Source organism: Heliangelus exortis, chromosome 17 (genome assembly GCF_036169615.1).
Source record: "Heliangelus exortis chromosome 17, bHelExo1.hap1, whole genome shotgun sequence".
In the NCBI taxonomy this organism is placed as follows: Eukaryota; Metazoa; Chordata; class Aves; order Apodiformes; family Trochilidae; genus Heliangelus; species Heliangelus exortis.
The window spans coordinates 4,148,244-4,172,190 of NC_092438.1; the positions used below are offsets into that span (position 1 = coordinate 4,148,244).

Consider the following 23,947-nt stretch of genomic DNA (forward strand, 5'->3'; position numbering starts at 1 on the left):
AGACGCTGATCTGTTTAAAAAAAATGCATGCCTATGAAAAGGGCTTTTTCTCATCTTTTCTTCCTCCCTGTCCATACTTTTTTCAAAACAAATCCTCTGTTGCTTTTATGATAGTTTGCTCTCTGACATGTGGCAGTGATAAAGAGGAACAGTAATCACACAACAATCCAACCAGATAAGCAACATGACTTCAGCTGGAGCCTCTTGAAGGTTAGGGACTTAAGTGACTTTCAGGGAAAAAAAAAAAGTGTTGTAAGCCTGGGAACCAAACTGATTTTGTGTAGCTTAAGTTTTACTCAGTTTCCTTTAAAAAGTATCATCCAGCAGAAAGCAGAGAACATGCTGTTGGGAGAGAAGTCCAAAGTGCAACTCTGCAATCTGAGGGGGGTTCTAATTATGCATTTACTGAGTATAACATGCTGTATGACTGTTGGCAGCTAAGTAGAAATGTGCAAACTTGTTTAGCATTCATAACCTTTTGTAATAAAATAGGAAACTCAAATATACACCTGTGTATCTAAAATTATGCATATTATGTTTTCAGTGACCTTTAATAAAAAACACACCAGAACTTTAGAGGATTCAGAATGTTGACGAGTTTCCTCTTGCATTAATTCTTTCAGAGTAAGCACAAGAGCTTTTAGAAAAAGTTCAACCAGACATATCAATATATAAAAAAGATACTGATGTCTTTATAAAGGATATATAGGAAAGATGGGGAATATAGGAAAAGCTATGAAAGCATGTATATGTCCTTTGTAAAGGATGAAGTTGTTCTTTTATCACTGTTCTGTAGCTCACCTAAGATCTAGTTCTTGGGTTTGAGGTGGCCATTCCTTATTTTCCCAACTGTCTCTAAACTCTACTGTAGGTGAAAACTTCAGAAGTATATGAAGAGTGGGGTGCCAGTTTCTCAGCCCTGGACACACTGCTTTGAGCATAGAATGTTATTTTTACTGCTTTGCCTGCTCCTAAGAAAAGCTGGCACCTTAGCTGCTTGTCATCCAAACTGAGTATTACCTTGGAAGATATCTTGGATTTTGGCTAATGATGGTACCACGTAACATAACTATATGTTAAAGGAAGCAGTCATGGGTTTTGGCCAATTCTAGAGGAAAATGCTTGAATGATTTAGTTAACACTTCAGAATTCACAATGTGATTATTTGAAGAATGTATTACCCTCGTTCTGGAGGGAAGTATTACTAATCTGTATGCAAGACACTGCAAATAGCTTATTCTGCAAGTTGTCCAAAGCACGTTATAAAATTTCTTCAATTAAATTTTCACATAGCATTTAATTTGCCTTACTTCAGAGAAGTAACGTCCTAATTTACATGTAGGGTAAGGAAATAAAATAACTTCCACATGGTTTTGTTGATGCTAGATATTAGTTTATAAATTTACCCAGTATCTTTGCCCACTCTGCTGAGTGCAATTTAATGTCTAGGAGCAGAGATAATGACAGGCTGGCTTTTCTGAATACAGCCCTTCCTAAGAGTTTGTTACCCTAATTTGATTATTTGACCTGGTATTTCAGAGGATTACTAAAATTTTAATTTCCTCCTCCTTTGATGTCACTTAGAAAGTGGCTAACAATTCTAGGACATCAAAATGTTTTTGAATAATGTTTCTTAAGGCTTTTAGAGTCTTAATTTGAGTGAAACTTGATTCTACTTTGCAAAGGCTGTAAGACTATTGAGACTCATAAGGCATTTTTATTAAAAAGCTTTCTTTGATAAATGGTTATTTTTATCAAGACTTCTAAGTGCATTAAAATACATTAGTCACATGTCTTGTTGAGTACTCATCACTGAAATATTAGCTACTCAGGGCTGAGGTGATAAAAAGGTGCAATGCACTTGACTATTCAGTAGTCCATTACTTGCTGTCATGGTACCAGTTTTCAGGAACAGTTCAGCTTGTGAGAAAAAATCTACCAGTCTAGCCTTTTTCCCCCCTTTCTTCTTTATTAAGCTTCTGGATGTGGAAAGCTGGCAGGACAATTCTCCAGCCTAATTTTTGGGCATGGGTGTTAATTTAAATAATATTACTGAATCTTAGTTGACACCATCAGTGTCTGAATTCATCAGAGCCTTCTGGAAACCTTCTGTGATGCTTCAGTGTCTCATCCTGTAAGAAATCTTATGCACAGTTGGAGGCCCTGTTAAGTTTCTGCAGAAAATGTTGGACATAATTTAGTTTTCTGGTAGCATTAAAGTAATGAGTCAAAGATGAGCATAAATGTTGATGAAAAGATTGTCTGAGTTCCCCAGCTGAGAAATAAATGGTACTGATGGATGTGCTCCATATGTGCCATTTTTTATTGCTCTAAAAAATGCAGATTTCAAATGTACTCTTTGTTTTTTGTATTTTATTTTTCTTTCAGCTTGCCTGTTCTTGCTGAGAGACTTGACAGTGAAGCCTTTTTTTCCACTCACCTGGCAAACACTGATGTGCATTTTTTTTAGGAAATGAGTGATTATGATTTGTTCTGGCAAACTCTTTCCTGTGGCCTCGTAATGTATCAGGCTACTTCAGTATTTTTGTGCAGAGAAGACAGCTCATGTTTAAAGCCCCAGATGGGCTGACTGGTCAGTGCAGAACAAGAAAGATGCAGTTGGCATTCATGCATGCGTCAAACTAATAATCAGAGCCTCAAGTTTTTTGATTTTTTTATTTTAATAACAGCATTTATAAGTATATTTTTTAAACATTTAGAGTAATTTCTACAAATACATTCCTCCCTCTTCTATTACACAAGCTTCCTTGGAGCTTAGGATATTTCTGCAGCTTGCCATTGGCATTGATATAAAAAGGAAAAAGAGAAAATGTGAGAAGGAAGGTATGAAACAGCATATTCAGACCACTAGAACCAGGTACATGAACTTGAAGTAGATTGCAGCAGTTAATCTTCTGCCTGTTAAATGTATATAAAGAACTTCAAAAGAAAATTGCAAACTTTACTCTTAGCCCATAAGGCTGTAAGTTCAGATGGTGATAAATAAGCCCTACCATGAATTATTACATTAAGGATTTGTGTACTCAGTGATAAGGCCGAAAAATTCCGAGTGTAGCCATCAATTCTGAGTTTGGTCTCTGTCTCATTAACAGACCTGATTTACAATGTCATTCATTTGGACTTAATGGGAGGGATTAGTTTGGTTTGGTTTGGTTTTACTACCTGTTTTGTAGTGGTAGTTGAAATAGTAAGAAGCCACCTGTGAGCTGTGTGGGAAGATGAGGCAGAATTTATGCTGTACCCTGTAGGAAGCAGTTTGGACTAAATGTGTGCTTGAAGCTCTACTTGTGCTCATCTTTGATGCAGAATGTGAAGACAGTGGAGGATCAGAGAAGTTATCATTGATGCAAGGGATTATCTCCCCAGGAGACATCAGGATCTTTCCATTGTAAATAAACAGTTTTACAGCAAAGTAAGATTTTTAACCATCTTTAACAATCTTTAACCAAGATTTTAACCATCAACTGCTCCAGCTAAAGAAGCCAACTAATTCCAGTATTGGCTAGTAACTTTACTTAAAGGAGGTCAACCTCTATCCTCCACACAGCAGCCACAGTTAAGGGAGATTTAGTTTTAGGCTGGAGTCTGAATCTCTGTCAGATCTCAGTCTGTCCTGACTGTGTTGTCTGGTTTACAGCCAGCTACAGTTTTTCTGCTAAGGCTCTGTCAGGCCATGTCCTAGTTTCAGAACAATGTCTTCACTGTTTCTGTTCCCAAGTGCAGGATCTGCACCAAATTTAATTAAAATTGGGAATGCTAATCAGCAGGTCTTCCTGTAACTGAGATTCCTAAGACCTTGACTACAGCCAGTGTCCCAAAGTTAACTGGCTTTTGCCTTCTGAGATTGTGGGAAACATTGCAGTAATGCCCCAGGATCACAGATCAGGGAGTCTGCAGTGCCAATGTTCCTCACAACTGAAACTTGTGAATAGTGGCAAGTTCATTTGGGGGTAGTTTGTCTTCAGATACCTCAGTATTAGGGTTGCATAATTGAATTCTATAAGAAATGCCCTTTCTACATAACATAACAGCAGCATTTCATTGATGAATATGTGTAAGAAAGATAAAAAGGACCTTGAATAATTTAATGCCCTTTGCAATGAATTAGATCACATTTATGCATTGTAGCAGATGCCAGTTTTGAGGAGACCTTGGTTAGGCAGATTGTCCTACCCCGGGCATCTCTGCTACCCCTACAGCTTGTGCAGCTGGGTTTTCTAACCAGAGTACATCTGATGTACAGGGGGGAAGCAGAAGAACACTCCAAAGCTAGCAAGTAGGTAGATGTTCTGATGCAAAAGCAGTTGCAAGTAATAGTTAAAGTCAGCAGGGGGAAGAATCACTTTGCTGCTTAAAAGAAAAAGTAGAAGAGTGAGGAAGAGGGAAGTGAGTGGAAATAGTAAGCAATAAATAAATGTAAGTGTTTAAATTTGCATTGCTATAATGCTGTCTACGAGTATGGAAGTTCCATAGGCTATATTTTACTTCTACAGGAAGTCTTGTGTTTAGATTTAATTTCTAGAAACCTCAGGGCAAAGCAGAGCAATTAAAATGTTGAAGACTTAAAAATAAACTTCAGAAGCTTCAAGTGAAATACCTCTAGCTGATTAGTGGTACAATGGATCTGTAATGAGAAATAAATTAGGATTGCATTATTTCTTAGGAGGATAAGGAGAGGCATTAGATATCAACATTGATACTAGAGAGCTTAGAAATAATCTTAACACTGTGAGCTGCTTTTCAAAGAAAAAAAAAGGAGGAAACTTCTATATGGCCTAATGCACAGATAAGAAAACCAATGAAACAAATAATGAATTTGTGAAAGTCCCTTCACTACACAGCTTATTGTGGGGTGAATGTTAAAGTCTCTTCACTCTTTTGATCTGTTCAGTCTCATCCCTTTGAAACATGCACCCATGTTTCTCTATTTTCATAAAAACTGTTAAGTCTTGAAGTCAGATTTTAATGCAAGCTATATAAAAAATGCAGTATGTAAAATTTAGAATTAATTTTGAATGACCCACATATAAAACAGTACCTCCTATATTTACCCACAGCAAACAAAATTCTAATAAAAACAAGGCTTAGAAATATACTTTACAAACTATTTCTTCTCAGTTATCCTATTGTGGCAGTTTACCAAATGAAGGGAGTAAAAAAAGTCCTTTGATTGGGAAGATTGGCAGCATTTATGTTTTTTAATGAATTGAATTTTAAATATCCATTTATTGTCTGGGTTAAATTGCTACACATTGTAAAAGGAATGCTGTTCTCTAAACAATAATTGGTCTATTTCAGTTCTCAAATTAGGTCACAGACAGCAGTCTCTGCACTTTCTCTTTTTCCTTGCTTTTATGAAAAAGTGACTGAAACTCTAATAATTTCTGCATTGAGGCAGTGTAGTCAAGAATAGTATTTTACATGAGGGATGGATCCTCTTCTTAGCCCTGTTTTTGACAGTGTTGTACTGTGAGCCAGCCTGGAGAAGAATATAGGAATCTGCAGCAATGATCAGAGGAAGAGCTTAAAGTCAATGTCACAATCACATGAAATGTCCCAGGTTTGAACTGGAGTAGAAGTTATAGATGCATAAACATAATTTACAGATTAAAAAAACCCAAACCTGTTCCACAAACCTTCACAAATCATAAGCTGCTGTGACATCAGCATGCAGCTGGCTGTTGTGTTTACTGTAGCTTTGTCCTGGACTCCCAGAGCATGTCAAGTCCCTGTATTTATATGATAGCTTTCTTGAAAACCAAAACCAAAACAAAAGGGTTTGTGATTTTGAAAAGTCAAGCGCAGCCTCTTCCAGTGCCCAGTAGCTTCTAGACCACACCCTGGCCATCCACCTTTGCAGAGTAGGACCAGGTATGGAGGCAAACATTGCTTCCAGGGTTTGCATAACTGAAATTAATGCTTACAGATTTTGTCTAAGTCAGTGAATCACCTGGATTATCGCAGTACTCAGTAGAGGCATCTTCAAGGGGCAGTTCAGTCCACGTATCTTACAGAGCAATTTATGGATAGGATTAATTACCTGCTGGAGTTACATATTTCCAGATAAAAGATGGACTCTTCTTGCCCAGACGACACCACCATCAGCTAAAGTTCAGTGGCTCGGTCACCTCTTCATTGGTTGTGACAGCCCAAGGGAAGGGTAAGACTGATGTCAGCTTGGGCATTGTAAACAAAAGGCAGGTGATGCTTTGGCACAGAGCTCTGTGCCCTGTTAGTACCTTCAGTGCTTGTGGTGTGCCAGAAGAGCCATATTCCTGTGTGGTAGCATTGCTTTTGTCAGTTTTTTTTTAATCAAAATACAAGTCATTGGTTTCCTAGTTGGGCTGCTGCTGACATATTATAAAATTTCCCCTATCTAGGACTGCTGAGCTTTGTTCATTAGAGCAGTGTGAGACCTTCCTGTAAGACTGTGCTGGTTTTTCATATGGAAACAGGTGACAAATAGTTGACTGTATTGATAACATCATTACTAGGTCACTTAAAAAGCCACAAATGCATTTTTTTAAAACAGCACTGTACCTTTCTAAACACTGTTTAAGAAAGGTAGGGGTAGATTTAAATCCTAGATGTTTCAATTACTGGCTACCCAGAAGTGACATAACAGCACTATAATTTTAAATAGGATGAAGCTTTAATGGGTCTCCTAGAGGAAAAAGGAAACCCAAAGCTGCTTATTAGTAGAAATGTACTAAACTGCTTGCATTTGATCAAGTGTTAATGAAGGAAATTAATTCTTGCACAACAAATGAAAATGTCAGGTCAGATAAAAATACTGGCTCCCTGAGTTCTGGGTTGTTGGTTGTTTTTTTTGCTTTAAGAGATGCTGAGTATGACTGTAGTTTGGTGGTTTCGTTTGGGTTTGGGTTTGGTTTTGTGCATTGCTTGAAAAGCTTTTGATTTTTCCATAGTTGTGTGGGTTGTTTAAAAATTTTAATTTAATTTATTATTTTCCCCTTCCGTATCTGCTGCATTGGAGTTGGATTTCATTTATGTTGGAAGATAGTTTAATATTCTGGTCTAATGCTTTTTTTTTACTGAACATCATACAATGTAAATGTGTCCAACAGTGCAGTGCCTGCATTCATTAGCTTTGAATTGCCTCATCTTTTCTTAGTCATCTAACAATAACTCCCCTTTATGTTGGGGAGAAGGGGATTAGAATAGGTGCAAAGTACTCGTAAGACCTTGCTCCCTACTAAGAGGAAATAATTTTGATTGCTAAAACAAGATACCAAAAAAAGAAGCCCAACAAATCCTTATTCTTTAAGACCTCCTTGTTTTAAGTCTGCTGTCAGCTGTGTGAAGCTCACAGCATCCATTGTCTTTTCAGGCTGCCACAGAAATAAAGTTAACCATGGTGGATGTGGAAGCTGCCTTCTGGGTGAATGGAGCTGTAGCAACACATTCATATCTTGGGCCTTACATGCCTGGCCATAAAAAAAATTGGTTATTTGTATTAGTGCTTTTTAGTAGATGCCTCATGCTTGCCTAAGAAATTTGCCACAATATCAAAAGGTTATTTTGGTAGTGGTTCATGGCAACTGAAGCTGTTATGCTGGCAACCTGAACACCTGGGTTTGCATTTCCATGCTGCAAGTGATATGACATCTCCTTCTTACTTCATAGAGTAAGAAGAGACTGAAGCAAGTTGCTAATAAATGTAGAATAGTAGTGAAGTGGAAATTCCCTCTACAATTTGTGAAGGCATTTCTACCTGGTGATTGAAGCAGTAAGTTCCCTTGGCAGGGTTCCCTTGGCGGGCAAGCGTTCTGATAGCTAATGTATGTGTCAATGTTTGCTTTGCTCTGAAGGATGTTGCAGTCTTCAAGTAGTAGTTGCAAAAAAGGCTTAATGAGAGCATTAAGGAAAACAGTTAATTGGCAGCATTAGCGTTGACTGCAACAATGACATGATAGCCTGCAACAGCTTGTGCAGTGACATAGGTGATGGAAGAATGGTGCATTACTAAACACTGAAATGTTTAGGTTTTAATTCTTTGTGTATTTATTTATTTATGTTAGATGTGTCTCTAATTACTTGGTCTGATAGCAGAATAAAACTGGCTACTTGAGGATAATGTCTGGAAAAAACCAGACACTAGAAAACAAGAAAAGGAGCTGCTGTGCTTAGGTGAGAAAGCAAGCCATTGAAGAAGGGTGAACATAGGACACTGCCTGCAAATGCTGACAGCAAAAGAGAGTACTTTTGCCACTGCCCTTTCACAGTATAAAATATTACTAAGTTTCAACAAGATCTCAAGTGTTTTTCTGTCTGTTATCTCCAGAAGTAGAATTCTGTGGTTCTATCAAAACACTGTCTCTATTAAAACTTCCGAGGTGAGATGCTGGACCCAACTGAGCTAAAGGTAAGCAGAACACAAGCACAGGGTTGTACTAAGGATGCAGTTTGCAAATATTCAGAAGTGTGTTCTTAAATTTTTTGCTTATCCTGAAACTGACAAACCACAATTGATTTCCAAGAAATTTTTTAAGTAACTGGCATCATCCTGTTCACAGATCTCCACCTCAGATTGTACTTCATTATGTAGTATTTGGTTACTTTTGCAGGCTGCTCTGGTGTTCTAATATGACTTTACCACGTTTAGTAAGATTCTTCAGGGTGTACCTTTAGTTGCCCATAGGAAAGCAAAATAAGCTGTGGTCATTTGGTCTTAATTTTTTTTTCTCTCTCTGCCCAACCTCTTGATTCCACAGAAATATATGAGAACTTGCTCTCTATTTCCTCAACAATTTGAAAACTTAGTGACATTTGCTTTAAAGCCAATCATATGCTGACAGAGTTACAATTATCTGCCCTGCTGGAGATAAAAAATAATTTCCTCAACATCAAAAGATGTTTTCTTAAATAATAATTAGTGTCTCCATGGGTGGATTGTTTCATAATTTAACATAATATGAACTATTTTTCTTTACATAAACAAGAAGAGGCACTGTGACCACAAGGACCTCTGTCAGTTTAAATTAGTTAAGGCATCTATATTGATTGTAAATTAGCTTATTATGCTAAGAAAAGGGGTCAAATGAAATTTGTCACTTACTCTGGTAAAAAAAAAAACCCCACATCTGCTTTATGCAGTCGCATCCAGCAACACACTATTGGTTACAAATCCTTCCTGTGACTGTACTACATAAATGGGGATGTCTTTGCATCTAAGTTACACATTATTGCAGCTACTTTGTATTAATGAGAATCTGCACAGAATTCCTGAATTGTCATTCAAAACAATAAATGTTTTGAAACAATGTACATTACAAGGGAAACAGATTTTATTCATTTTCCTACTGTCTTAATATTTTTAGGATGCCAAAAAAGTTTCGTATGTGTGCTTAGACTACAATTGTCAAGCTAGGGCAGTAGCAAAATGAACCATTAACAAAATGCTGGATACTTTTCTTTTTTGGGTTAGTGCTGGGAATTTCAATTCACTGAAATGAGGCATGGCCTTGAGAAGTTCAAAGTAGTGCAGAGGCCACTGCCTCATTTCAGCCACTGTTATGGTCATCTCCCTGTCCTGTCATCCAGACTACAAAGTCAGGAGTTAGGCACACAGCTAACTTTTTTCTTTCCCTTTGAAAACTTGCAAGATTAAGAACCCAAATAAATGTTTTTCATGTTTCAGGTATAAAACTCAGTATTTTTCCTCAGCCTGTGAAGTTAATCACATCAAGCCTTTAGGAATATGTTTGAGGTTTTCTACTTTACCATCTAGTTCAGCAGACTGGAGTAGAAAATATCCTGTATAGTGATTATCTGTCCTCACAACAGGTGTAACAAATCTAGGCAAGAGCCTACATCACTACTACACAGCACTGTTGTTAGGACAAGAAGGCATTTAATAAAAATCAGCAGCCTAAGTTTACTATCTTGTAAAACTCCAGACAGAAGACAAATCTGGTAACAATTTTACACACAAACACAACATATTATTGGAAACCAGTAAATAAAGGAAGAATTTGGGATATAAAGAAACCTTTATTTTTCAAAATCAAACTTCAGCTTTATACTTAAGCGATATTTTCATGACAAAATACCATAGAATTCCTTACAGCAAAATAACACTTGAAAAAAGTGAAAAAAATAATTTAAAAATAAGAATTAAAATTGTTTACATATTTCTTCTGTATATCAGAAGAATCAGTATTAGTATATTATTATATTTTAACTCTGAAAATAAAATTCTAGAACACTATTTACCACTAGTAATAGCATTTTCATATTTGTGGAAAGACTTTCTGCCAAAACTAGGCTTTGATCTCTCAAGAGTTATCTATGTAGTTAAAACTGTAGCCTTTAATAAACAGGCACATTAAAAAAAAACCCAAACAAGTGATTAAACTTTTCCTCCATTCAGTTTTATAGTACTGCACTGGAGCAGAGAGAATATTTTAAGCTCACATTGTCTCAGCTCCTTTTGCTGAACCTCAGCCTTAGAATGTAAACTTTAAAGGTATCCGAGTACACAGGTTTTAAAACCAGCACCTGAACTAATGGGTGCTTAACTTGCAGTGAAACTGCCATTTGGATACTTAGGCATCTACCTATTTCAGAGTAATCTAGCCTGAGTTTTTAGTTCTTATTTTCCAGATGTTCCTTTGAAAATGAGACTGTGAAACGGTCAGCTAAGCAAAACCAGGCAGAAAAGCCAAAATAATTTTCTTCCTTTCCAACTCGAACACTACCTATGCTTAGGTTATTGTCAGGGGACAGCAGTCCACATTTGGTCCTGTCCATCTGCAGGTACAGCTGCTTCACTGGTTCCTGGGAAATGCTAGAGGTAATTTTATGATCTCATGAGTCCCATGAATCAAGCTTAAAGGAGTGTCCAAGATAACTGTTCTGACTGAAATGTAATGAAACTGACTCCTCAGCACAGCATTTCATCTCTCTCACAGCATTTATCTATCTTTTATATCCACCATGGAATCATGTTGGATGTGAGTATACATCAAACACAGTAGGATGCACTGCTTTTGCAGCCAGTGTTGTTGGTGCTAAAGCTGCACTACCTCTATTTCTAGGTAACCTGTGGCATGGATTACAATGTGTTCAACTAGAAACTTAAGAAATAAAACAAGGTATATGTTCATTACATGAAGACCTTTTATTTATTGTTTTTAAAATTGCTTTAACAATAAGCAGTCAGATGCACCTGCTAAAAATGAAAGTTAGACTGTAGCACAGATTTATTTTTAAGCACTTATTCCAGTGAAGGAAATAGACTTTTTTTGGTTTCTCAACAAGCAAGGCACAATGAAATTGCAAAATTGTATTTGAAAATCAAAGATTTCCCCCTTGTCTAGAAATCAGCAAAGTGACTTCTTATAGCAGTATTCTGTAAAGAATATTCTCCCCATGCAATTATTCCAACTTCTGAAGCTGTAGCAACAATATGTGCTAATTGAACTGGTAGTCACTCTTCAAAGGGAAAATAGTTCTTCCCTGTTTAGTTTCTGTCAGTGGCTTCAATTTTAGCTTCATTTATGGACGACATATTATACAAAACCAGGCTGTAACAGAAACTTTGACTGCAAAGCAGAATGTATTTGCTCTTCTATAGCTGCTTGCTCTGAAGAGCTCAAAAAAGAAAGTATGGGAAATCAGAAAAGAAAACCTCTAGGCAATAAGATCTGATCCAAAGGTGCTACAAGTCAGTGGGAGTCTGGTGACTTCGAGTTTCTGAGATTTGTTTTTACAGAGCAAAAAATGCCTCATTTATATTGTATAGGTTGTAACAGGAATTACTAAATCTGTTTTTTTTTCAAGTACCCTCTCAATTATAAATGAAAGACTTGAGTTAAAGGATTATCTAGAAGCTACAACTCTTGTTCCTGATACACTTTCTCTGCAACAAGGAAGTCTTACCTAGGAGGAACTTTAAAATTCTCAAAGCAGTTCTTTTCAATGGTACCTTACTCTATTAGTTCTGCTGTTCTTCCACATTTCTCATAGGTCTCATTTTCAAAAGAAGAAACACTTCAACAGCTTTCTTGTTACTCAGGATGCTAACATAGTGAGAGCTGTTCTGGTGCATGGTGGGCAGTCAGAAATCTGTATCTTCAGCTTGGGGAAACTTTCTGAAACTAATTTCTAAGAGAGTATAAATTTTTAAAATAATAATTAAAAAAAATCTAACATTTCTATCTGAACCTGTTTATTTGTCTAATATGGAAACAAACGAAATCCCATTTAAGATGGCCTAGTTTTGCTTGGCAAGCATATCTAGCAGGTCTTTCTCTATGCCTCGGCTGCTCAGTTCGTTTAAACTGTAATATCTATGAACAATCTTGTCCTCTGTGACAACAACCACTCGAAGCCCATGTGTATCTTCTCCCAGCTGGCATCCTATTGCTGATGAAACCACCATTTCCATGCCTTTGTAGAAGCCTCCAGCATTCCTATGGTAATGTCCAGAAAATACAGCTTTAATGCCTGTTCAAAGATAAAAGAGAGTATGCATTTAGTTACCAGTTTCAGTTTTTGTATAAAATGTGTTTACAGTGAAAGATACACCTGAGATTATATGCTGAGGCTTACACAGCTCCTGGGATTGCAGAGAAAGTTTTACAGCAAGTACAGTTATTTACATTTACCTGCATTCTTGAATCTTTCATAAAGCATAAATACAGTCACCAGCTTCCCAATAAGTGACAGCGCTACTACAGGAATGATTTCTTTCCAATATTTTCCACTTTTTCTGCATGTAAGCAAAACTATTTTAGTCTATAAAGAAGTCAGGGAAAAGTAACAGTCATAAAACCAGAGGGAGGTGTAAACTCCTATGACACCTGTAAGTAAGTAAGGGAAATAAACACTCTGTAAAGGAAGTAAGTACTCTTTTTCCTGGAAGCATCTAAAGGTCCCTAAAATCATTCTTACCCAGAGCCTGTAACCTTTGGGATTAACAGTGGCACAGGAGCCAAGACTTTGTGTTGTAACATATGTAAACCACATCCTGACACATGGTTTCAGTGTAATCTGAAGGACAGAGGTTACAAAAATAATAAAGCAACTTTAGTTATACTGTAAGAAAAACAACAATCTTCCCTTGTCTGAGAATTCAGGGGAAGATTTTGAGGAATCTGCCTTAGGCAGCAGATAGACATCAGGTAAACCCACAAATCTTAGAGGTTTTTTCTTAGGCAAATACTGCAACTTCACCACAATTACATTTAACATCTGCTAACTGCCCATTGGCAAGAAGGTATTTTGGTATGGAACTGAAGTAAGAGTGATTTGTAAGCAGTGCAAATATGATACCTGAGCCCAGAAAGGATGTGATTTAAAACTTCTTACCTCCTGGTGGCTATGGGAGGCAGATTCTGCCTAACAAACTGGAGTTTATGGGTACCATTCATGCACAGTCCCCCTTTTAGCAGATGTGTATTAATTAGATTCTGACAGCACAAGACTGAAGTGCTGGAGTGCCCTTGTGGATGTAGGCTCAGCATCAGCCCCTGCTAGAATTCAGTATCTGCTTTAGATACCTCATGGTGAAAAATTTGCCCAGTTTTCAGGTACTTTCTGTTTCCAGTGCTGGTATTAATTCTCTTTACTGTGGTGTTACAGTATGTTCCATCTTGAACAACAAAACAAGCAGATCATTGCTGTGTATTAATAGAAGTCAAACTGATGTTTTCTTCTTCAATAGCACTTTTTGTTCACTCAAATATATTCCAGTCACTTTTGTTAGTTAGCATAAGAAGGAAATCTGAACCAGTCAATGCAATAATACTAAGATGACAAGCAGGCAATTTACTTAGCTCTTGCTTTTGATCTTAAACATAAAAAGAATTAGAGATGTATGCGCTCAGATTTCATTTATTCATTTCAGATGTTTTTCTGAAGTAACACTGTCAGGTTGCTAGCAACCCCTTCACACTCTCCTTTTTTTCCCCCCATACTCTGAGAAAAGAACAGTGTCCTGGCAGGCTTTGTTTTTTAAAGCTCTCTTTCAGTATTCCTCAGGTCAGTTAAATGCATGCATTAAATGTGTGGCTTCTGAAATAGCACTTGGGAAAAGCTCTGCTATAAAAGCTGTATGAAATGCTAAAATAAATGTCCAAAGGATGGCACCTTCACAAGCATTCATTATTTCATTTTTTATGAAATACATAGTGATTTAAATTTACATTAGGCTAGAGATTTTACAGTATCCATTAAACAAAAAACCAGGATCCATTACTACAAGACACTATTCACACCTAATAGATTATTCATTAAAAGAAAAAAATGGATTAAGTTCAGAATATGTAAAAAACTGCAGATAGTTACTATAAAAAGCCCCACAAAACAAATCAGACATGCTGATCATTGTCATCTGATGTCAGACTGCATAACAACACAGCAGTTATAGAATTCCTGCTAGGGAGAAAGGCCTGAACTGCCAATTAGTTTTCAGTCAGAAAAGGACTGGAAGCCTGAGACTCAAGATGAGCACCATCCAGTGCTGGGCACCAGGCCTGCTCTGTACTTGGACCATGAGAAGACCTAAAATCAACAAGCTTCATGCCTACAAACCAAAAATGAGTTTCAGAATTACTCACAATCTGGAGGAAAAAAATCTGGAGGAATCACTCTTTGTAAAAAAAAACAAAAAACAAACCACAAAAGGTTTAAATACAGAAATTGATTCTGATTTTAGTAAATCAAAGATACCCTCCTGCCATGCAATTTACCATCATTTTCTGATCAAGCACAAGAAGTCTTTTTTTAGTTCTGATCTGACAAAGCTGAACCTGAAAGACATATTTTACTATTTCCAAGGATCTGATCATATCTCTTTTCTTCCCTGTTGAATAAATCATTCCTACTAAAGAATGACATACCTATTTTGGTACAAATTCTGAGAAACCAAAGCAGCATAAATAATTCCTGACATAACAATCAAGCAAAACATAGATTGTTCGAGAGTTGTCTGAAGAGATGCAATACTTATATATGTTCATAAACACACTCTTCATTAGCCTGACCATTAAATGAGTTAATAAAAACATTAGTTTTATGCTAATTGAAACATTGCATTATGTCACTTCAGACTGTAAGGCTACACAGTGTCTCTGGCAAAGCAAGAGGTAAGTGCTGAGGAGGGTAATTAATGGCTCTTGTAATTCAGGTTGCTATCTTTGATGCTATCTCGTGTTCTGTCAGCTTTCTCTGTTTCACAGCTCTGATAAGATGGACTTTTTCTCTCGGTTCTCTCTTAAAGCTTCTTGAACCAAACAGCACACAGTATTGAAAAAGGGCTTTTCTTACAGAGATGGTTTAATGGGTACTGTTAGTTAAACTGACTGATTGTCCTAACAGGAAAAGAGATCTGAAAAAATATTTGAGATTTGCTTTGGATACTTCATGAGGCAGTGTTTTGACCAGCCTTTCTGTTTGAAGAGTAGTTAAGTCATTAGAAAATGTCTGTTTTAAATGTGAAATGCTCGCCAACTCATCTTTTTTGCTTTATTAAATAGACACTGCAATACTAACATTTTGGGAAATGCATCTGTTTTCCTAACTTCTTGAAAAATCTGACATTCAAGAAACAGACTGAGCCCCAATCTCAAAGGACATCTAGTTGCTGTAATTACAGAAATCCAAATAAGTTAAAACAGGATGGAAAATAATTAACTCACCTTTATCTTGAAATATTAAGAATACTTTCCCAGAGAACTATGCACCTAGAAACCAGTTTTTCTTGTGCAATGAAATGATACCAGACTGGAATTCAGACTTGAACTAGCTTAAATTCCAGGAGACTTTGAATTGTCTGACTCCAATTTCTATGTTTACACTCACTTCCATGACTTGCTTCCAATTAAGTTCAGAAGTTCTGTGTTCAGAAGGAGCAGATTTCCAGCTCTAATTCCTAGTGTACAGAAACAGTTTTCAGGCAGGTTTGCTGTGTCCACAGTGTGACTGGCTTAGCTCAGCTGGGAATCAAACTGCTCAACTATGTACAGAGTAAAAATCTAGAGGGAAAATTATATAAAAATAATCCAAAGAAAAGCAAGCAGATTTTCCAAATTAGAAAGAGAATGCCTGGAATAATCAGCATAGGCAATCAGTAGCGTGCTTTATTTAGACTGAGCCTTCAATTAAATAAATGCTTTTCTCAGCAAAAGCAAATGACACTGTAAGAGAACGAGAAGGCTAAATTAGTGCAATATGAATGACATAATAAATATGTAATGGGTACAGTACAGACCTTGCTTCTCCTCCCATGCACTCTGTAGAGAATTTTGGGAAATAAAAGTGGTTCTGACTGAGCAATGAAATTTATCACATAGTCCAGATTATCACCCTTGAAGTGGTGATTAATGAACTACTTTTTACAGTGACTTTTTTTATACGAATCTGTTCACTGCACTTCGTTTACAGATTTATAGCTCTCCTTACAGACTACAGGTGAAGTTCAAAGCAAACAAAAGGAGGAATTTGTTCACAAAGCTGTGAAACATGAAACTCTCTCCCACAGACCACTGTGAAAGCTGGGAGTTATCAAAAACTCAACAAATCTATAAACAAAATGACTAAATTGCACTATATTGATAACATTAAAATGATGTAGTAAAGTCCCCACAAGAAAAATTTTGGAGATAGGAAGAGTACTTGGAATAAATACCATTATGCACTTTGCTGTCTTGGGCTCTTTGCAAGGGATTGCCATTCTGGTACAGCCTCTGTGCTTCAGTTAGTTGTTCTAGTTTAATGATAAAATTAAGTTAAAAATAGAATTATGATTATTAAAAAATAACTGCTGCTTCACTAGCCACACCTCTCCCTCAATAAGGATGTGAAGAAAGAGAATATACTAGCAAAGGCTGATCTGATATATACTTGTCTCCAAAACTGCAGGAGCTACAGAGGAGCAGCAGTAGAGCCAAAATGGAAGTAAATGGGTGGAGAAGCAGTTCTGTAAAGAAATGAAATTGTACTGAGTAGAAAGCCTGAATGTTACCAATGCTTCAATAGCCTTTCAGAGTTTTCACAGGCTAGAGAACAAAATAAGTGGTACTCGGGCACAGGGAGATGCTTCTATATGTGCATGTGTGGATAGATATTTTTTAAAAGGCAGTGTTTATAGCAAATACAGCCATTTAAGTCACATGGATAAACTGATCTCAAGCACTTCCCCAGGAGTATCAGGCATAAACTGGCTTTTCTTTCTTCCTTTCATGTGCAGCATACAGCTGCTTTCTGAAGTGCTGAACAACATGGTGGGTTCAACAGCAATACCTGTTCTTGGAACAAATTTGTGCTCCGAAATGATGTTCTTTCAGCTTCCCTACAAGAGCACACATTAACCATTGGCATTTTTTTGCTGTTCCTTTTTACTCCCCAGGGCAGGTGGCATACATCACTGTTTTTCAAGACTTCAGTGCTACAAAGCACAGGGCAATATTTAGTTGTCTTTGTAATCAAAATCCCTCATGTGGAATAGGATTGATTTCACCTTACTGCTGTTTGAAACTGGTCACATCATCCCATCTACCAACCAGGTGTTGCAGCACCAAACAAAGATGAGAAAGCATCAGTCACAGCACTGTTACACAGAACTCAGGTAGGTCTCAGGCCCTGTTACACCTCCCCCCCCCCAGCCCTTGTCTCCCAGGCCCCCCACACACACACAAAAAAACCCCCAAAACATTTCCCCCCCAAGAGCTACAGTAGGTGGGAAACAGCCCCTGACTCCCACAGAGTCAGGGAGCAGCACTCTCCGGTTTATAATCTCTACTGCCAACTTTAAATAGCAACATTATAGAATTAATTTTGTGCAGCCCTTTAGAAGTTTTATGTTACCCTACTTTCATCAGAGGAGTTGTGTGAATAAAATAGAACCGAATAATTAGAATGGAAACTGCACAGCACTATAAGCATCTTAATAAAATAATAAAATATCCCATGTACTGTTGTTCACAAACATGATCCTGCAGCCTTCCTTAAATTTGGTTTGCAGAGACTGATGTGGGTGGTGGTCCATGGGTGTCTGTAAGGGGGAGACAAGATGATGCTTTGCAAAGTATATCTGTGTCAAAAGTATTTTTATATAGGACAGCACTGAATAGAGCTACAGAGAGAAGGATCTGGGTCTCACTTGTTTTTCCTATATAATGAGAGGAGGCAGAGCCAGAGGGCGATTCTAGATCACCTAATTAGAGTTCTGAAATAATTAAGCCTTTAGAGGTGCTATCTGCAGAAGGTCACTCTGCTTCAGGTTAATTTTGGGGAATGCCTCTTGTGACCTTTCAGTGGAATCTGTTTCCTGGTTTGCTGCTCTTTGCATTTGAAAGCAAAGCTTTCTTAGAGACCCCACGCCACCCCAACAATCCTGATTTGGGTGCTCTTGGGATCAAAAGGTTTTTACCAAGAAAACTACAGACCAGCTCATAAAACACTTAAAAACGTTATCTAAGAACAAATATTACTTAATGTTATTACAGACTATACTAAATAGATGTATTTTGTTCTTGCTACTGAATTTGTGGGTGAAAAAAAAGGTGATCATGCCTGGGGAATGGTCTTAAAAACCACTGTTCTTACACAGTAACCTAGAAAGTACCAGATCTGATTACCTGTACCATGACTACAGAATTTCAGGACTGAAAGAGGTTAATCTAAATGACTGAAGGTGAGCATATTTAAATTCTTTTAAATCCTGAAAAAGTGACACATAAGCAAGCACTGTGATTACTCACTTGGTGTATGGGCTTTGCCATAACCAGGGTCTCAATAGCAGGGAGAAGAAAATATCACTCCCTTGTCAACTTTGATTATACAACAAAGAAAATAATGAAATATTGCATGTGTTGTCTAGTAAATTTTAGAAACAAAAGTGTTCCGCACTCCATGATTTAATTTTGTGCTTAAATAGATCTCAGCTGTGGATGTTCAGAAAGCTGCTTATTCCTTTAATATTATCCTGTCACAACATTTCTTAGAGGAGAACATAGGTACCACACTTACTTAATGAGTAAAGGTGTTAAAAGTTACAGCACTTAAGATTTACAAATATAATGAAAAACGTGTTATTTAGTAAATCTAGCTTGTTATTTTTCCCAGTTTTACAATATGTATTTTTAGCCACATCTGAAAAATTACTTTAAAGGCATTTAGTTGAATGAAAAACTTCCTAATTAAAAACCGGTGGAGTCTGCAGGGAATTTCCTTCTGTATTTTATATTTATTGTCTATGGATTCTGTCCTGGATGTAAAATCTCTCACGAAGGGAGACCACCTATATTCTTTCACTCACTCTGAACCAAGAAGTCTTTTCTCAACTTCCCAGGTGAAAAACCATCTATGAGAACAGGTACCATTCAGCAGCATTCTAAGCAAGTTCAGATATTTGCTTAAATCTTTTAGTTCATTAGGACCTTAAAGAACATTTATTGCTATTTTGTGTTAAGTAATTTCAGTGTGTTAGTGATGGTTCTTAGGATGAAAAGTCTTTAAAGGTTGTCTATAGCTTGGCAAAGATACCCATACTTTTCAGGTCACAGAAAAAGTCACTAAAAACCTAAGAAAATTATACTGGAATAATATAAGTAGTCTTCTGTTACATAAACTGCTTAATTTAAAAGCTAAATTTATTACTTATGTTTATCAAGGACACAAGACATACACACCAGACTGTTTACTTTTACTACTACTGGTTTACTTTCCCTACAGAGCTATAAGCAAACCTGTTTATATCAGAACTATGCAGTTCTTGAAAGCTGAATATGCATTTCACTCAGCAGAGTCGAGTGACTCCAGCAGATCTCACAGATGAGAACATCAGGTCAGCTCATTCACAGTTCTTGCACACAGGTTTTTTTTCTGTACTTAGCTTCTGCACACAGAGGAGACAGCTTTGACAGCTGAGGCTCCAGTTTCAGAAGTTAAACAAATATGCTTTCAGAAATGTTATTTTTACCTAAATGATAAAGTATATTCTCAGCTGAGTTGACTTTCACTGTGTCTGATACCAGTTTTTCAGGACAATTCTTGTTATAATGCATTTAAAGAAAAAATGGACTTCTTAGACATGCAGCTTACAAGTATGGTTTAACTTTGCACAGTAGTAATACATATTTACAGATGCCAGATTTTCAGTTAATAAATATTTATCATAAGGACATGATTTTATCTTTAATTAGCCCAACTGTTAAGGACACTTCTAATGTGAGAAATGTAATTCAGTATTTTGTACCAGATGTAGCCTCTACAGATAGTCTTTTATCTCTGCTTGTAATGAACAGATGCTTAAGACAAAGACATTATATAAAGGATTAGAAGAGAGTAACTTCTGAAGTTGCATACCTCACTTTAGAGTAGAAAAAGTATAGAAAAAGTATAAATACAAAAACTGGGATAGTTCTAGGTCTGATCCTGGGTTATCAACAACTGAAATACAGTGCCCACTGTATCATATTGCCAAGCAGCAACCCCTAAAAAATGCACATTTATGCTGAAATTTTTCAGTTTCTCAACAAACCTTCGAAGTGATTGCAAATACTGAAATGGAGAGTGAGAGAGCAGAAGGAAGGAAAGACTGGTTAGCAGCCTGGTGGACTTGTTAAGAAGGCAGAATTATCCTTTTTTCCAGAATCGCTATACCACAATTATAAAGGACAAGTGGTTACAACCTTAAGATGCAAGTCATCATTAAAAAAGCAACCCATACCCAAACACAAAGTAGACTCAGATTTCATTAGCAATATTCTGTGTTTTAATCCTCCAAAATTGTATGAAGTAAACTGTGTGAAAACAAATTTCACATGTAATGATATGCTGAAATTGATTATTCTTTGGCAAAGCTGAGAGAAAATCAGTGGAGTCATTGCATATCTGTGGACCCATTCTACCCTGCCTGCTTGTAATCCACTGGTAGAATTCTGTGGTATTACAAAGACTTCTTCAGTTGAGTAAGAAAATGGAAACAACACACCCATTACTAAGGAAACTCTGAGACATTCTGTCTTCCTTTACCCTATTTATTTGAAGCCTACCCAACTTCTGGTTAAACCTCTGGATACACATTAGGAGAACCAATCAAAAATAGCCCTCCAAGAGACATAAGGATGCTAAATATTACAGTGATAATATTTTGCATGATTTCCTTTACCTCCTGATTAATTATATTCCCAGTATTGTGTTGCCAAATGTTGGTAAACCATCTGGATGACAGAGAACTCTAGAACAGAACTGCTAGAGTTTCCACATGAATACTTATTTACTGGGGTACACCTGAATGGCAGTGTCCTCCTGCTAACAACTGGGATGTGTCCTTAGCCAACAGGACCTAAAGCAGTCACTCAGCTGCCAGCCTTCCAGCAGCAATACATCCCTCTATATTAACACTAACATGAAAATTAAAAAAGGTATTACGGGGTATTCTCAGCATGTCTCCTTACAGGGAAAAAAAAACCCATTAGTAAATCTTGAACCTGCAAATATGTCAGTCCCTTGGAGAGCCCTTATATAGCTGTGAATTTTGGCCCCACTGATTGGGAACACGGACTGGGAGATTCAGAGCTTGGAAATTAGGCTGGTTTTGGATGAGTTCAGGCTCAACAATCATATGGTAAATCAGGAACAATTTTATAAACAATTTGCATTGTTCAGTAATCCAAATAACATGTGCTCTCAGAGGTACAGAGAAAATGACACTGATGCAGCAGTGGCAGGCTGGCAGGAAATGTTGAGGGACTATCACCCCAGGAACATAAAGCAAAGGAATTAGGTACAATTTAGGTACAATATATTTATTTAGCACGGGTTCCATCCTCCCCTTGATCCCAGAAATGGCCCCTATTATTAATGGATAGGCAAAGGATTCATCTTAGCAGAGCAAGACTGTTTTTCACACTGAATAAATATGGAGTACATTACACTCCTGGTTTAAAATTGGCTCAGTGTGGGAGAAAACAACCTCCAAGGTAATTCCAAATTCTGTTTTCATGTTTTATATAAAACAAACCCATTTTTTTTCTCCTACAGCAATACCTGATCTTCTGCTACTTAGGGAGGAAAAGCTCAGGTTGTCTACATCCACCAGTACTTCCAAAATAGAATCCTTGCTGTTTACTTTAAAAGAGTTTTTCACTGTCAGTTTCTTACTTTTCATTTAGAGCTTTAAATTTTGTTTGGTCATTTTTATGGCTGACTAGATTCAGTTGATAATTCTTACCTGTGGGGGTCAGTAAGGCTTACAAGGCTTATAAGCAATATCTAAATTACCCTGAAAACAATAACATATGGATTAAATGTATTTTGTCTGGCAACATACCCATTACATTTTGAAACTAAAATTCACAAAATAGAAAAATTGGAGAAAATACCTGCTTTGTGAAACTTTTCCATTATCTCTTGACGAACTGATTTTTCAAAGTTGAAATAATCGTGGACTTCATCAGGTTTTTGCAGGAACAGAGGGATGTGCTGAAATACTATTATATGCTTGCATTTATGTTTTTCAGCAACAGCCAGTTGCTCATTGAGCCACACATCCTGGGCTTGCTTTAAGTCCGGGCATTTGGAAGAATCGAAGTACAACTGAGAATTCAGAACAAGAAAGAAAACACCTCCAACCCAAAAGCTGAAGTAGTCATCTCCCCAGTTCTTGCAGTAATTATCAATTGTCTCTTTTGTTGGAGTATTGCCAAGATCATGATTTCCACTGACAAATACCAATGGGATGTTCTGATCAGTGTTCTTCAGAACATTCTTTAAATCTTTTTCTTGGTCCTCTCTCCATCGAGTCCCTGTAGAAAACAAACACATTTTAGTGTCTATGCTATCTTTTCTTACCATTGTTATTAGCTTTTATTATGGAAATAACCACAGTAAGAAAATATTCTATATTACATGTGATCGTGATGTTATGCAGGGCTCCAGAAGCCATCTTCACTTTAGTATTGTATGTCCACTCAACCCCTTACCTCCCACTTCTGTCCCTACCTTACCCTGTTTTCTAAAGAGTAATCAGAAGCCATTGGTATGCTTATTAGTCATAATTAAATTGAACATTTATAAATCACATTTTGTCCTGCAATACATAACATACATCTAACATGGGCCCGTTTCACAAACAATAACTACACATTTTTATGAAGAAGTCTTAAGAGGATTTTTACAAGAACTCTGAAATCAGCTTTATAACATACCATTTCCATACAGGTTCAGGCACATCAATCTTAATTTATTTATCAATGTTGTGTTATTTTTCTAACTATCTATACATATTATACAAGGACATGTATTAGAGGAGCTCCTGCAATGAGAGAAAAGATTTTTTTCTCATTTCTGTAAAATTCTTATGATCAATATGTTGACAAACACTGACCCTTAGTAATAATTATTAGCAAAGATTTCATTCTGGTTTAAGTATCACTTTATTCCTGTTACTAGAATTCTACAGCTTTAGAAAAATACTGAGGAGAAAAGCATGTTCATATTATGTCTAACATATCTAAATGTAAATAAAGATGTGAGATTTGCTGTGTGGTGCATAAGGTCAAAATTCACAACTTTCTTGAGTTCAACTGCTGTACAGGGTAGAAAGTTATAAGAAAATCTCTGATGAGCTTGAGAAATATTGAGCAAATGATACAGTGTAGATGGGAAAGCAGTGGACAGCAGATCCATTTGTGAGGTACACAAATGTAGCAGGGACCTTGTTTAGACCAGTTATGGAAAATAACCTTATCAGTCCTAGAAAAACAGAGCAAATGACATCTCATGTTACTTGGAGAAGCTGGATTTAAAAAAAATAAAAACAAAGATTTAAATCAATCTGGCATACTCTGTTGTCCCTGTGGTCGGGAACCTGGCTGAGAAAGCTGCTTTCCTTCCACTCCCTGCCTTCCTATGCAAAGAGTTGGAAATTTCAAGTTATAAATATGAAAATGTA

The 23,947-nt window shown here is 36.8% G+C and overlaps 2 protein-coding genes across 7 annotated transcripts in view; one reads left to right on the forward strand and one right to left on the reverse strand.

Moving 5' to 3' along the window:
* The window catches only part of SNX29 (sorting nexin 29), a 140,851-nt gene that overhangs the window by 111,902 nt on the left and 5,002 nt on the right, over window positions 1-23,947 (forward strand). The window contains exons 21-22 of one of the 2 annotated variants that reach the window (XM_071760694.1): window positions 8,327-8,407; window positions 11,082-11,158. In XM_071760694.1, the coding sequence (XP_071616795.1) occupies window positions 8,327-8,405 (79 nt within the window). In that variant the 3' untranslated portion in view covers window positions 8,406-8,407; window positions 11,082-11,158. Of the gene's footprint in view, window positions 1-8,326; window positions 8,408-11,081; window positions 11,159-23,947 lie in introns of those variants that run through there. The other variant, XM_071760693.1, reaches the window with a different exon arrangement.
* Window positions 10,204-23,947, reverse strand: part of CPPED1 (calcineurin like phosphoesterase domain containing 1) — a 54,491-nt gene continuing 40,747 nt past the window's right edge. For 3 of the 5 annotated variants that reach the window (XM_071760700.1, XM_071760701.1, XM_071760699.1), the window contains 2 exons: window positions 22,377-22,799; window positions 10,204-12,492 (listed from right to left, as the gene is read on the reverse strand). In XM_071760700.1, the coding sequence (XP_071616801.1) occupies window positions 12,260-12,492; window positions 22,377-22,799 (656 nt within the window). In that variant the 3' untranslated portion in view covers window positions 10,204-12,259. Of the gene's footprint in view, window positions 12,493-12,927; window positions 13,039-22,376; window positions 22,800-23,947 lie in introns of those variants that run through there. The other 2 variants (XM_071760702.1, XM_071760703.1) reach the window with 2 other exon arrangements.